The sequence below is a fragment of the Callorhinus ursinus genome, unplaced genomic scaffold (genome assembly GCF_003265705.2).
Source record: "Callorhinus ursinus isolate GAN/ISIS: 27379988/994484 unplaced genomic scaffold, GSC_fseal_2.0 scaffold45, whole genome shotgun sequence".
NCBI classification, from domain to species: domain Eukaryota; kingdom Metazoa; phylum Chordata; class Mammalia; order Carnivora; family Otariidae; genus Callorhinus; species Callorhinus ursinus.
Window position 1 is genome coordinate 412781 of NW_027397107.1, and position 15627 is coordinate 428407.

Genomic DNA, 15627 nt, shown 5'->3' on the forward strand with positions numbered 1-15627 from the left:
TCCAGTTAGCGCAGCCCCCGAGCACGTCCGGCACCCCCCGCCCAGAATGACCAGGGTCCAATTAGCGCGCACGAACACGCTGGAGAGGACAAGGCGCTCTCAAGACAAAATGGAGGAGGGAGGCTTTCCAAAATTCTCCCTCTGTCCGTACAGTAGACCCTAAGATTGATTATGGACATTTAAACAACCCATAAATCCCTTGGGGAATTTTTAAAGTTGAAAAAACGTACTCTGACCTATTTTGGAAGCTGAGAAACAAATTTAAGGTAATATTTGAATCACGTGGGGCCTGACTCATGAGCTAGAGATCAGGAGGCCCACACTGCACCGAGGCGGCCCGCCAGGCACCCCTGAATCACTAGCTCTCCGACTCTCCTCCTTAGAAGAGAAATTCTCCCACCAGGCCCCCGGGTCCTCCGACAGCGTACCCTCCCTTCACTCCCAAAGGGACCCCAAAACACTTGGTTCTCCCATCCCACTGTGTCCCGACAATTCCAAGGGCCACCGAGGCACTTGAGGCAGCACTCTCTCCAAACAGATGCTATGCCTTTGCAGCCTCGCTCTCTGCCTGCGCGCAGAACAACGAAGCTGGGTTTGAGCCAGACTGTGAGCCCCAGCCACCCCGGAGGAGCTGTGGGACCTTGGACGAGTCAGTCAGTCTCTCTGTGCCAGGTTCCCTCACCTGGCAAAGGGGGTTAGTCGTAGCATCTACTTCACAGAGCAGCAGAGATTTACAGAGATGATGTGCATGAAGAACATAAAGTCACCCAACATTTAGTTTATCAGCCACGATGATTCCTTTTATGAACGTGCTTTGCTTTCACAACACACGTGGAGCACGTCTCCGCACATCTGATCCGGCCCTGCCGCTCGATTCTCTGGCCCCGCAGCCTGGACCTTAGCTCCCCTCGCGTGTTAAGACTCCGCAGGCTTTATCACGCGCACCACACAGGTTTGCTGGCGGGGAGGAGCAGGGACCTGACCCTGGTTTTGCACTGACAACAGGACATCGAGGCCTCACTGACTCTGGCCCCGAACCGCGGCTCCTCCTAAAGCACACGGGCGTCTCTGGGTTAGTGCTTCCTAGCCCCTGCCACGACGGAACGCACAGCTCCTCTCTCCATAGAGCGGACCCACGTGTGCTCGGGGAACCAACGACTGCTGCCTTCACCCAAACACAATGTGTGCAAGACGATGACCCAAACCTTTCCATCCTTAATTGTGGCAAAGCACGCAGCCTCAACCCTCGCAGCGTGGTCAAAAAGCCCCATGTGGCGCAACATCATCACAGCGCTGAGCAGGAGGGCCGTGGGGTTGGCCATGTCCTTGCCCGCGATGTCCGGGGCGGTGCCGTGAACCTACCGGAGGAACACAAACATGGTCAGAGGGACCGCAAACAGCCCTCTCCTGGGGACGCTGCGCCCTGTCACGTCTTCTCATTCATCAGACATGGGGTCGGGAAGTAAAGCCTCAGAAAAACCAAGAGCCAAAACCATGGGGGGAAAGTGGAAAAACACGGGCTAACAATCCTTTCCAGCTTCTGATAAGATGTAACTGAGGAAGGACACATAATAAATAATGATACAAAATAAAAAAGGGGGAAATGAATAAATAAACCAAGCTTATATAAAAAAACCTAAAGAAAGCATCATTTTATTTCGACTCCTGGGAAAACTCAACAGCTGAACCATATTCGTGCAGATAACCCCACCCTGGGCCCTCAGGCCATTCCTATGTGAACGCCACTTCCCACGTCACCCAGGTCCTTACCACTCAGGTCCTTACCGACTCGAAGATCGCAACCCCATTGGCTCCAATGTTGCCACTTGGTGTCACACCAAGACCTCCAATCAATCCCGCACACAGGTCACTGGGGGCAGAAAAACATTTCAAAGGGTGTTCTGAAAAATGAAACACCTCACCCAGACTTTGGATTTTATTTATTATTTTTTAAAGATTTTATTTATTTATTTGCTAGAGAGAGAGCACAAGCAGGGGGAGCAGCAGACAGAGGGAGAAGCAGGCTCCCCACTGAGCCAGGAGCCAGACACAGGGCTTGATCCCGGGACCCTGAGATCATGACCTGAGCTGAAGGCAGACACTTAAATGAGCCACCCAGCGCCCCAGACTTTGGATTTTAAATACCATTCTCTGCCAAAGGGAACCAGGGCTCCTTGGAGAAATGGCTGATCTGGGACCACAGTTAGAAAAACCCAGGATGGGCCGGAGGCAGCTTACTGTGCCAGAAAGCAGACGGTCGGCCGTGTCCAGGACATGACAGCTCAAACGGACGCACACTGGCTAATATAAACGACGGCTGTGACGGACAGAACTCACGGTTATACCCACGAGTCAAACTGACGTAAGGACACAAATCAATGAGAGAAGGGAAGCTGATCCTCGCAGCCGAGTACCGGCTAACAGATGTAGAAGGAATAATGGCCAACTTCGTGTATGTGGTTGGGGAGGACACCAGGAGGAGGAAGGCAGGGCGAGGGGAAGAGAGGCAGAAGTAACGTTAGCAGGGGTGGGCTGGGGGGGCCGGGGACACAGGAGTTCCTTGTACCATCCTGCAACTTTTCTGTAAGTCTTTTACAGAAAATTTCTTTTACAGAAATTATATCAAAAGTCACAAAAATTTTGTAAAAATGACCACCCACTTGGGGGGCCTGGGTGGCTCAATGGGTTGGGCGTCTGCCTTTGGCTCTAGTCGTGATCCCAGAGTCCTGGGATCGCGCCCCACATCCAGCTCCCTGCTCAGCCGGGAGCCTGCTTCCCCTCTGCCTGCCGCTCTCCCTGCTTGCACTTCCTCTGTCAAATAAAATAAAATCTTAAAAAAAACAAAATGACCCACCCATTAGCTATACATAGTAACACACTGAAATCAATCAACCAATAAAACATCTCAGAATGGGAAAAGGGACGAATCATTAGAGGACAACAGCCCAGGGCCAATTTGGCAAATTAAACGAATCACCCATCCAACATGTGATCATGGACATTACCACCCAAATCACCAGGATCCAACTCCTACCACACACGCTATACTTTTTAATATTCGAATGAAACTTCTTAAGCCACATTCGTTTCAGGACATTTATAAATAAATTATAGACTACAGGGTATAGCTGGACTCACCTAAGGATGTCTCCATACAAATTTGGCATAACAAGAACATCAAACTGGGACGGATCCTGGACCATCTGCGAGGAATACACACTGTGTGTTTAGCGATCAGCCGCACCCACGACATGCCACAGAAGGCAGCAGGTAAGCAAGCATTTATACTTACATTCAGACACACTGTATCAAGGTACATCTCATTAAATTTAATATCTTTACAGTTTTCAGCAACTTCCCTGCATTTTTGCAGAAAAAGCCCATCTGACATTCGCCTGTATTTAATCAAATAAAAATGGTTGAAAGACTTGCAGAAAGAAAAGGATCAAGTCAAAGAGTAAAGTTGAAGAAATGTTAGTTCCAGAAGCCCAGATGTCTGATTTCAATCATAGTAAAATTATTTTTTAGGCAGTTAATTAAACGCAAACTGAAAATGTTTTGGGATATCTCTGGAAGCACAAAAAGGGCATAAAAATGTAAAATATCTGATCAAAATAAAGACTTATTTTTAATGGTTTTGTCCAGCAAAAACGAAGAAATATCTATTAATAAGAAAATGTTAAAACTGACTCATTTAAATGGTTGTACCACTGGACACGCTCAAGCGCTTTCACTGCACATCCGGAGATGCCTTCAGCAGACTGGGGCAAGCGGGAGGAGCACCGCCAAGCCCCCGGACGGCCCCTGGCACGTGGCCGTGTCAGACACACTCCCCTGGTCGACTTGGACAGCATAAACGCGCCTGCCCTTTGACCTGGGTGGCCTCCTCGGCTAAGCAGTCACAGCATCTGGGGATCTGGTCTCCAGTGCCCTGCTCTGATGACGCCCAGTCCCTCCTGCCCCTCCAATCTGCTCACAGACGGAGATGCCTGACCCACTGACCGGGGGAAAGAGAGGGACGCTGGGTCGCTGCTGCCCCTGACAGCAAGCGGGGCTCCGGCCCGGCCAGGACTCACATGATGTTGGCTTTGTGCACGGCCGTGACGTTGCTCCGGTGGTTGTTACGGGCGTACTCGAAGGCAAACTCCGCGATGCGCCTGCTCGCCTCCTCGGTGATGAGCTTGATGCTCTGCACGACCCCGTCCACGATCTGAGGGAGAACGGGTCCTGCCTCACGGGACTGGCCGGTGCTGGGCCCCGGGCAGTGAGGACACACGGCCACGTGGGGCGTCGCGGGGGTGAGCATCAGCAGCCCCAGCCCCAGGAGGCGGCAATCACAAGTCCCACTGCACGGATGACAACCGAGGTGCAGAGATGGCCACCTGCCCAAGAACACGCCTGTGAGGTGGGAGGTTCACCCGCCTCAGGCCCGGTCACGGTGAACCGTCTCGGAGGGCCGTTCCCAACGACCGGGAATCAGGACGCCTGTCCCAAGTGCACAGAGACAACCCAAGTGGGAATCCAACGAACATACCACGTGCTCGATGCCGCTGTATTCTCCTTCTGTGTTCTCCCGAATGGTGACGATGTTTACGTCAGTGTAAGGGGTTTTATAGCCCTCGATCGAGACACACGGCCGGACATTTGCATAAAGGTCAAATGTTTTACGCAGCAATAAATTCATAGATGGGTGACCAGCCGCTATTGGGGTCTTTAAAGGGCCTGTGGTAAAGAAAAGCACCCAGATGACAATGGGATACATTCTGGGTTTTCTTCTTCTTCTTTATAAACACAAGTACAGAATGTTTCCTTGAAATTCCAATTTTTCCTTGTTTCACTTTCCCACTGGAGCTTAGTCGGGATGAGAAGTAGCCATGTGACATGTGTACCATGCATGCTTATGAACCGGGAGACGTCATTCAGCGTGTGCTCCCAAGCCACCCACTAACCCACTGGGGCCGCAGTGCAGAAGGCGTCTGTCTCTGACTTTACCCTCTCCCTGATTCAAACAAAGGAGGAAGAATTCCCTGGAAGCTGTCTGGAACATTACTGCACTCCTTAGTAACACCGTGCACCTCCTGGGGGAGGACCAGGCTTGGCAGTATCTAACCCTCACCACCACCCATGCGGTAACAACACTCTTGCTGTTATTTAAAAGTGAACGGAAGGGGCACTGGGTGGCTCAGTCAGTGAAGTGTCTGCCTTCGGCTCGGGTCATGATCTTGGGGTCCTGGGATCGAGTCCCGCGTTGGGCTCCCTGCTTCTCCCTCTGCCCCTGACCCTCCTGCCCCTGTTCATGTTCCCTCTCCCTTTCTAATACATAAAATCTTTAAAAAAATAAAGTAAAATAGAATAAAAATGAAGGGAAAAAAACAAAAGCAAGAGTAAGAAACTGGCCCAAGCCTCCCAGTGGTACGTGGCACAGATGAGATTCAAACTTGCATCTGTCTGCACTTACAGCCGGTGCTGAATGGGAATCAGGCATATGCTCATATTTTGAATCATGACTTGAAGCATATATTAATTAAAATGAGAATAAAAACGTGCAAAGTGTACAAAAGATAAATCTAGGTGAACATAAATATAACTTTCATTTGACACTGGCGAGTAATCCTTTAATGTTCTTCCTGGGGAAAAATACATCCCAAGTGAAAAACCACCTCACCATGAGTAAGCTGCTTCATGTGGGGTGTACAACGTAAGGTGCAGAGAAGGTGAACCTCTATGTGGTACACCTGAAACTAAGGTAACAGTGTGTGTTAGCTACACTCCAGTAAAAAATTCTGAAAAAAGAAAGAAGGAAGTTGCCTCATAGAGGATGGTTTTATTTTAACACGGTCAGGCTTTATTTTAGCTCAAATGTATCATAACCTTTCAAAATTAACACCTATAGCAGAAATCCACAATAGCCACCATATCCACTACCTTTCAAGCCCATCTTGTTCTTATCCATGGACTCTTTGGCTTCGGGAGGGATCATCCACTTTCCTCCAGGCCCTTGAATGGCGGTAACATTCCGCTCCTCCCACTGAATGGGCGCCTAGATGCCGTGACACAGAGCACAGTGAGCCGCAGAGACGCTGGTGTGACCCACACGCACACTACAAGGACAAACGTCTTCAACTTTGGGTGAACTGGTGAAAACATACAATAAAGGTCCAGAAAGTTCCTGGCACTCGAGATGAGATGTCATTCCCTGATGCACCCAGAGGGCCTCTCTGCCGCTACCCTGTCCAGTCCGCACCAGGTTGCCACCTGCCCACTTGCTTTTCTCACAACTCTTACCGTGGCTAAAGTAAGAATAGCACAAGGAGAGGAGAAATACGGTGGGCGGAAACACCAGAGTACTGACATGGGCGTGAGCCTAGAAATCATATGCTAAGTGAAGGAAGCCGATCATAAAAGACCACGCAGTAGAAGACTCTATTCATACAAGTGTCCAGAAGAGGCCAATGTGTGGACACAAAGTAGACGAGTGGTGACCTAGGGCCGGTGGAGGGAGGGGCGGGCTGAGAGGGCTGGGGGCTGGGCAGCGAGTGCTAACGAGGGTAAGGTTTCTGTTTGGGGGGTGAGAATGGTCTAAAATTAGATTGCAGTGCTGGCCGCACAACTCTGAGCATGCACTGAAGACCACGGACTTGGACCTCACACGGCAAACCAGCAAACCGTGCAGTGTATCAGTTGTATTTCAGTAAAGCTGTTTAAAAACAGTCCAGTCCCAGATACAGTCCATAAGCCATGCAGGCATACGCCAGGGTCCCCTCCTTCCCTGTATGTGCCCCGACAGCCGGCACGGTGGGCGCCGACCGGGCGGAGGCAGGTCTTTCTCCACCGGGCGCTTACAGCAGGTGACCAGTCATACTGGCTCTCTGCGCAGTCTGCCACTGGAGAGGCATCAGCCCCTCCACAGGACTGGAGCTTACGAAAGCTGTGTATGTGCGGTTCTTCACTTCAGTCTTCATCTTACAGGAGAGCATGGGACTTTGCCTAGCATCTCAAGGGCGATCAAACAAAGCCCAACTTTCCTGTATTCCCCAAACAAAAGGGTTTTAAAGTAGCTACTGCATGAAGACTGGGCTATTAGAATAACTGTCCCTCATGCTTGATGGTAATACCACATCGGGAATTTTTTTTAATCTTTCAAAATCTCCTAGATGGTTTTGTGAAACATCAGTTCTAGTCTTGTTGGCAGGAGACAGGAAATGAGGCAGGCAGGGGACTGGCAGGGCTAAGCCCTGCGCGGCACTGAAGTCAGGGTAGTGGAGACGGCCAACACCTTCCGCTTCACACAAGTTGTCCTAAGAGCGCACAGACTCCAACTACCCGAGAAATGTTCTCTACAAATTATGATGAAAGGTGTTTTTTTAAACACACTTACTTTGGCAGCATCAAAAATCTTCATAACCGCAGCTGAGATCTCAGGGCCAATACCATCTCCTGGAATTAAAGTGACTGTCTGAACCTGAGCATAAGAAATCACCAAAGAGGACAGTAAGGATTAATTTTTGAAGGTTTGGAAAGAATATCACTGACAGAGAAATCCAGCTCATGGGGGGGGGTGCTCAAGAAGACCCGAAGGCTGGGGCACCTGGGGAGCTCAGTTGGTTGAGCGTCTGCCTTCGGCTCAGGTCATGATCCCAGTGTCCTGGGATCGAGCCCCACATCAGGCTCCCTGCTCAGCGGGAAGCCTGTTTCTCCCTCTCCCACTCCCCCTGCTTGTGTTCCCTCTCTCGCTATCTCTCTCTGTCAAATAAATAAATAAAATCTTTAAAAAAAGAAGACCCGAAGGCCTTCAGGAAAAGAGACATCCCTCCAAGAGCTCACCAAAACGGAGGCAAGACCCAAGAGACTCTACTCTTCACCTGAGTTGAGGCTCTAATAAATAATGCTCTTTAGATAAAACAAAAGTAAACTACAATTGATATTTTTTTTGACAAGCTACAAAGAGACCAATTAATTCAAGTCTATGAAGCCAAAGAGAACAAATTTCCACAAGGTTCTCTCACTAGAATTCAGAGAACTGCTCTCCTCTCCACCGGGATCCTGGAAAGTTAGGTCCTCACCCAACTGCTCAGGCTTAAAAACCCCTTTCAGACACGTTCCCAGAAGACTGCTGCAGTCTGTTCTAGAACTCAGAGAACACCAGACTTCCAATCACAAGGAGGTCCCCGCTTTCCTGAGCCCCTCTGTGACATCCACTCCTCAATGACAAGTACCATCGAGGGGAGCCCCGCAGAGTTTGTGTGTGGCCTACAAGAACAGCAAGTGTGGTCACGCCTGCAGAGAAGGACAGGGGTGTTTCTAATGTGAGGCCAGGGCTTTATCACAAAGACTTCAAACAATCAAGCCAGCATTTCAAACGTAGAAATAAAAATGTGTAAAGGCAAGTGATGACGGGACTTTCAGGAGTTAATTCAGAACCCCTCCCCCCACTTGGAGACCGTTAAGTGTCATTATCTGGGGACTTTCTCTCACCAGGAATTCTGGCCGGACAATGGTCCCTGGTCTTTTGCCTTCCACTGATACTCACTGAGCAGGTAGCCTAATTATTTCTGAATTTCTCTGTATTACTGAATAAATCTTTTAAAAACTTAGTTCCTCTTCTTCTTTCTTTCAAATATAACCCCCTTCCCACCAGGCAAATATCTTTACCAAATGGACAGCTTAAATCATAGCAGAGAGCAATGATCATCCCATCAGCCCTCAGAGCGTGTTTGAAATGCTAGCGTGGCCAGCCGGGCGCTTCAAGTGTGAGCCTCGTTCTGCGTCTTTTGCACAAGCAGAGCCAAAAGAACCCTTTGGCTTCTTCTTCCTGTTCTCCCAACACGTAATAATAAATGTCATCAGGCCACCAGAAGAATCTACTTTTCTTCCACAGTATAGAAAGTCAGTGGGAAAAAAAGAGGTACAACGGTCTTATAAATCCCTCCTAGAGTAAGACATTATATGGGAGTAGAGGAATTATGAAATCCAAATCAGATTCTATAAGAAGGGGGTAAAATAAAAACAAACAGGAAGTCACTGACCCACAGTCTTAGAATGCTCTAAAAATGTGGTATCAGCTTCTAACGCACAGAATTCTAATGCTGGGAATTCTAAAAGCAGCAGATTTAATAAGAAATAGGAGATCCACTATCATGTCTACAAAGACTGCATAAGGACGTGTGAGCCCATAGGGCTCAGACAAGTTTGAGGCATTCCTAACAGTGGTCAATCTACTGTTTTTAGGGAAGCTCACAAAATAAAAATGCAAAGCAGGCTTTGAAGCTTCTCAACAATTCTCTCTGAACTTGTACAAGTTTTGAAAAAAATTGTCTTACCAAAATGAGATTTCGAAGTGAAGTAACAGGCTCAAGGGTGATTTCTATTTTTAACCAGGCTACTTTAAGACATTAATGTGACAGGCTTACAGAGCCAGCTGTAACATAATTCTTTTTTTTTTTTAAATATATTCAGTCTTTTTTTTTTTTTAAAGATTTTATTTACTTGAGAGAAAGAATGAGAGAGAGAGAGAGCACATGAGAGAGGGGAGGGTCAGAGGGAGAAGCAGACTCCCTGCTGAGCAGGGAGCCCGAGCAGGGAGCCCGATGCGGGACTCGATCCCGGGACTCCAGGATCATGACCTGAGCCGAAGGCAGTCGCTCAACCGACTGAGCCACCCAGGCGCCCTGTAACGTAATTCTTAAATGTGCAAGTGATCCGATGGATTTATGCGTGTTAGCCATAACTTCAATATCCAGCATAAGTATGACAAGTTTTCCCTAATTTTAAATAAATGGCGACAAAAAAACTATGTAATAAATGTGTTAGAGCATCTTTCTTGAGAAACTTCTAAAAGGAAAATAAAAGATGTAATTATACTCACACCACCAGCAAAACCTCTGGTCACCTGTTTTTGGTTGTGGAATGCCCCCAGCAGCCGAGAGACCTACATCAATATCAATAAAAAAATGTCATGCACAGAATTAAACCACATATAGTGAGGAGTAGGGATGAGGCCATTTCTGAAGGCTGATGATGCTGCAAATTTGCACACATATATTCAGGAACTTCTACGAATATCTGTCTCATGTGTTAGCTCAATGTGACAAGCTATCTCAGATTTGAAAACCTAAATATCTGGTTTATCTCTGCTTTAAGTACTATATATTTTAAAATTTGATTTGATGAATATGTTGTCAAAAAATGTTGAAGGTGGAATGAAACTATCCCTTTTTAGTTCAAACACTGGACTTTCCTCAGATGATCTGGAAGATTTTATATCAACATTATTGACTACTGTGTCAATTTGGGGGAAACACATCCTCTAAGAAAACTATCACTAATTTTAGAGCTGGAAGGGTCCTTAAAAATTCCAGAGCCCAACTCACTCATTATACAGGCAGAGACATCGGTGTTTCACGGGTCAGGATTTGCCTGCAGCCACAGGGTGACCAGAGACCAGAATTCAGGTCTCCTGACTCCTAGTCCAGTGTTCCTTCAGTTACACACTGTGCCTACTCTTCTCCCGTGAATATTTAGTAATTACACTTATTAGAATATCAAAAATCTAACGAAGTTTATTTAATACCATTGACACCTGTGTCATACAGAATGAAGATTTTACTTATTTTTTCTGATAAGTAATGACACGGTCATTAACAATAATGACATGGTCATTATGTAATTGTTAATTGCCAGGAAAGGGGAGGCAGAAAAGAGAAAAGTGACCCCCTAACTCCACTAGCCCAAGATGTTACCACTGGTATAGTGGTTTCCACTCAACACTATCAGACACTAGAAACAGAAATCTGAAAAGTTACTTTGAACTTTAATAACTGAGTCGTTGAAAACTGGTACAAAGTCCTATTAAGAAATTGGGTACATAGACCAAAGGTACTAAAATTCATTACAAATTATAAACGTAACTTCTTTTCATGCTAGATACATAAGCAAAAATACATTTGTTATATGCCGCCTTAGTCTTCCTTTCTGGGGACTGTTCTCATAAGGCCCGACCCTTTGCTGTCACACTAGCATCTACTAGAGACACCAACCAACAGCCAAGCAGGTGTGAATGAACTGTACTCCCTAACCTGGCATCTACAGTCATCTCTCTGGACTGAAAATAAAAAACAGGGCCAGACTCAAAAGGACACTCTATGCCAAAACCACCGGCAAAAATCTTAATCCTAGAACATGATTCATCCACGGACAGATGGGCTGCTGGAAGAGAGGCCGTGTAAAAGCTACTCGGTGACAGGAACATTGTAAAATTTGCACGAGTGCTTCTGCCCACCCCAGGCCAGAGAGAGGGGGAAGACATTCATACAAAACAGGACCATGTCTTTGTGACAAAAGACGCAACAAACAAGTGATTTCAAATGTCAATCCACAAGCACAAAGATTTTTATGTTTTATTCACTGTTGGATCTCCAGTGCCTACAACAGCACGGGGCTCATAGGAGGTGCTCAATGAGTATTTTCTGGAGAAACACAAGCCAGCCTCAATAATCTCTTTTATCTGACGAATCCCCATCCCAGCAAACATCTTTAATACTTGCGACGATTTTCTCTACCAATCAGTCTGGTCCATGTTTGTCATCTCTCCCACATGGTCTTACAGTAAGGCAGTATACATCTAAGTCATTAAAATGACCCAGAACTGTACATAAAATGAGATTTTTTAAAGGCAGAGACTGTCTTGTACTTTATAACGTGCCTGTACATACATTACATTATGTTATCTCTATTACACCTGGAGAGGTAGGTATTAGTGGCCCTTTTCAGATAAGGAGACTAAGGCCAGGCTCACAGAGCATGAACTGAACTTCTGACTTCAGGTCCTGGGCCATCGGAATCCACGGTTCCCCATTTCCTTTATTACCTTCATGATCTAACTTAAAAACATATAAATACAATGTTGGATGTATGGCAGGTACTCACTAATAAATATTTGCTGCTGGGGAGCTGGCTCATAATTACAGCATTTTAGAACCAGACAGGTCTTTAGAAACCTAGTATTTTCTCTAAATAATGTTTTTTAGAAAAAAAATTTAAGCTGCAGACCACTTTTTCAAATTAAACCCTACATGGAACCCCAGTAGAGGAACTGCTCTGATTGAAACATCAACCCAGCATCCCCAGCATCCTGGGGCATGGGGCTGAGGCACCTTCTGCTCCAACCCCTAAAGGGAAAAACGGGCCCCACAGAGGTCCCGTGATGGCCAAGGGCCACACGGGAGTCCGTGACAGGGGAGAACCTCATCTGATTCCACAGCCCAACACTTTCTGAACACCCACTATGTGATTTTTTCTTGCAGTCCACACTACAGGCAGAGCAAGTCGACCCACACATCCATTATCAACAGTGCTGCTTTAGACCACCTCTGAAGGCTCGACGGACCTACCAAAGATAAGTCAGGTATTAAGTGGGGTGAACTCCGTGATGAAAGGTTTGATTTCTGTTGAGACAGTGGCACAGAAATCGCTTTACCTTCAGGAGCAAATGTGGCAGAATAGTGACCGTGACGCACTAAGCCAGGTCTGGAGGGGGTAACGAGGCAGAACCCACTTACTGAGGCCCAAGAACCAGTCTGCTCGTGACTGCAGATAAATGTACTGAATGCTGGGAAAGCCTCAGATTCGTGTGCTCCTTCTGCATGTACTAATGCTTTCACATTACTGCATTTAATCCTCAAACAACTCTGTGAGGCAAGCATAGATATTCTACAGACCGGCAGACAAAGCTCAGAGATGTAAAGTAATGTGCTCAAGGTCACACAGCCAATCAGTAGCATCTCCCGGGATTCAAACCTAGATCTCCTGGTGTAGGCCTCCAGCGTAGAGCTCTTTTCACTAAATGACAGTGATCTGAGATGCTCTTTAAGCTCAAAGCAAAGGAGAAACATAGCACCAAATTTTACTAAAAAAAATAAAATAAAATAAATGGAATTGCTTACGGTAGATTTCTAGGGGGCCTTTCGGGAAGCTCAACAGGAGACCCGAGGGCCTACTTTTCCCCGTGCCTGTTATTTGTGTGTGACCTTGGCTACGAGTAGGGAGAATGGGACTGAGAACTAGGAAGCAGGACACCTGGGGGCAGCCCCCACTTCCGACCCCGACTCCCCGCGTTGACCTTGAGCGGCAGAGTCTGCAAGACGCGAACCCAGGAACTGCAGGGGGCCCTGACGCCCCTTCCGGCTCCGGCTCCGGCCCCGGCCCTAGCTGTCAAGGGCAGCGACAGCTCTCCTCGAGGTCGCGGGGTTCTCCCCAGTGACAGGGCGGGGGACTGGGTTAGGATGTCCCGGGTGCCGGGGAACCCGCGCCGTCCGATGGCGGGCCCGGGTGTCCCCGCGAGCCCCGCGGCGCCGGCCCTGCCGGCCGAGCCCGGGACAGCCCCTCCCCCGCCACCCTCCGGCCCCGCCGGCCGCGCTCGGGCCACCCCCCCACTCCCGCCCCGGCGCGAGGCGCAGGTCCGGCCCCGGCGCGGCGCTCGCGGGCACACCCGGGCCCGGCCGTGACCTTGGCCCCGCCTCAGGCGCCGCCGTCTGGGCGCAGGGCCGCCCGCACAGTCCCCGTCCGCCGAGGCCCGCGCGGCCCGCCCGCAGCACACCCGCCGGCCCGGCTCTCACCTTGGAGATCCACGCGGGCCCGGCCATCGCGTCCCTCCTGGCGCCGCGACGACAGCAGAGACAGCAGTGCGCAGTCGCGCAGTCCGGACTGGAGCCCCGCCCACCGCGGAACCACGCCCACGCCCACAACCAGGCCCCGGCCCGGAGCCCCGGCCCCGCCCCTGCCTGGTCCCGCCCTGGACGGCCGCCGTCTCCGCTGACCAATCGCCTGGCTCCCCTCTCAGTCACGTGCAGAGGCGCGACCCGGAAGCCTCCGGGAAGGCCCTGTCCCCTCCTCCCGGCTACTGCAGTGCGGGGGCTGGCGGGACGCGGTGGCTCCCCGCAGTTTGCGACCTCGTGCAGGTACGGGGACGGCTCGCTCACTTCACAGATGCTTGTTGTGGTGTGACAGCGTCACCGACGTGTGGCCCCAGAAGTCCGGCGGTCTGTAGTGAGCGCTGGGTCCGGTCCGACGCGGCCCGGCGGACCCCGGCGTGGGGCGTCACGGCCGGCGCGGGCGAGGCTGCAGGCGGTGCGGGGACGCGCGGGTGCCGGGAGGCGCTGGGGGGTCCTCGTCCCGGGGGGCCTCGTCCCAGAGAGGGGTGGCCGGGGGAGCCTCGTCCCGGGGGACCCGGGGGCCGCGGCGACTTGCAGTAGGCCTCCCCTGCCCGCCGTGCAAGGTGATGGTTAGGTAAGAAATGAAGCCCAAGGCCTTCGTGAGATAAAACAACCAACCGCAGCTACGCCTGGCTGTCGTTGGGCCTGGCCGTCCGGCCTTGAAGGGTTCACAGACCCTCCCTCCGTCCCCTCCAGGCGCGCCCTGCCCTGCCCCCACCAGCCCTCCTTCCCTCTCACAGGACCACCCTGGCTCCCGAACTCCCGGTCACCTCTCACCAATGTCTATTTTCAGCCATATTCCTGCCCCTCCTTCCAGCCCCACAGTCCAGCCCCTTCCAGCCCCTGGAGCGCCAGCCAAGTAGGACTGCTGGCCAGCCCCCAAATGCTTCCCATGTTTGACTCGCCCCACGGGCGTGCCATTCCCTCTGCCTGGCTGCCCTTTCATCCCCTTACCACCTGCTGCAATTCCAGCCACCTGTTAAGACAGCTGGGGTGTTGGTTCCTCCGGGGAAACCCCCAAGACCTGCCCACCTATCCCTGCTCCCTGCTCAGAGCTCCCCAGCGCTTGATTCCCATCCCACCCCCCCCCCCCCCCACCCCCCCCCCCCCCGGGGAACCTTACATTCTTTCCTGCTGTGTACCTTTGAGATCTTCCTCCAGCTGTCTTTCCTTCTGGAACAGAAACCAGCATGTTTTCTGCTCAGTGACTATAAAACAAAGACGGAGTGACTTTCTCCAGTCTCTGTTGAATCTCCACAATAACCCCATGAGGAAACGGAGGTACAGCGGGATGCAGTGGTGCTGCTTTATACTGGGAAACATAATTACCGAGAGGTCATCAGTTCAACAAGGCTTCCCAAGAGGAGGAGTCCTATCAGGGGCACTGTGAGGAGAAGAAACGAGTAAGCCCCAGCCCTACCCTCCAGGTCTAGTGAGAGAGAAACCCAGACACTTGAGACAGTGATGGGTGTTTGAAGGGTTGTGAACAGGGTGGGGTTGGTTGGGGAAGATTCCACTGTGAAGATAGAATTTAAAGCAGTCCTTGGAGAGCTAAGAAGTCAGCAGCCTGAGATGGGGCCAGGAGAAGGGACCGGGGCCAGGAGAAGGGACCAGGGCCGGGAGAAGGGACCAGTGCCAGCAAAGACTTGGAGGCAGAAAAGCATCAGATTTTCAGAAGCCCAGGTGCTGAGAACTGAAACAGACCTCGGAGGTTTCCCAGTCCGACTCCCACAACAAGGTGCTCCCTGACTCCTGAGCAGCTGCAGGGACATCGGGGAGACAAAAAGCTGCCTCGGGCCCAGCTGGGAGCCGTTCCCTGGACCAGGCCACAGGCTCCAGAACCCCTCAGACATTCTTGAGTTCCTCCAACATGCGGGTCACTCTCCTCTGGACACGCCCCTATTTCCTGTCCTTGCAC

At 50.3% G+C, this 15627-nt stretch overlaps 1 protein-coding gene across 1 annotated transcript in view; it reads right to left on the reverse strand.

The window, feature by feature from the left end:
- The window catches only part of IDH3A (isocitrate dehydrogenase (NAD(+)) 3 catalytic subunit alpha), a 14553-nt gene extending 801 nt beyond the window's left edge, over positions 1–13752 (reverse strand). Inside the window, exons 1-10 of the mRNA XM_025893146.2 lie at positions 13614–13752; positions 9866–9928; positions 7379–7462; positions 5926–6040; positions 4535–4722; positions 4077–4210; positions 3293–3395; positions 3139–3203; positions 1786–1870; positions 1206–1358 (exon numbers count right to left, since the gene is read on the reverse strand). Of these exons, the coding sequence (XP_025748931.1) occupies positions 1206–1358; positions 1786–1870; positions 3139–3203; positions 3293–3395; positions 4077–4210; positions 4535–4722; positions 5926–6040; positions 7379–7462; positions 9866–9928; positions 13614–13640 (1017 nt within the window). The 5' untranslated portion in view covers positions 13641–13752. The remainder of the gene's footprint in view (positions 1–1205; positions 1359–1785; positions 1871–3138; positions 3204–3292; positions 3396–4076; positions 4211–4534; positions 4723–5925; positions 6041–7378; positions 7463–9865; positions 9929–13613) is intronic.
- Between the last annotated feature and the right edge of the window lie 1875 nt (positions 13753–15627).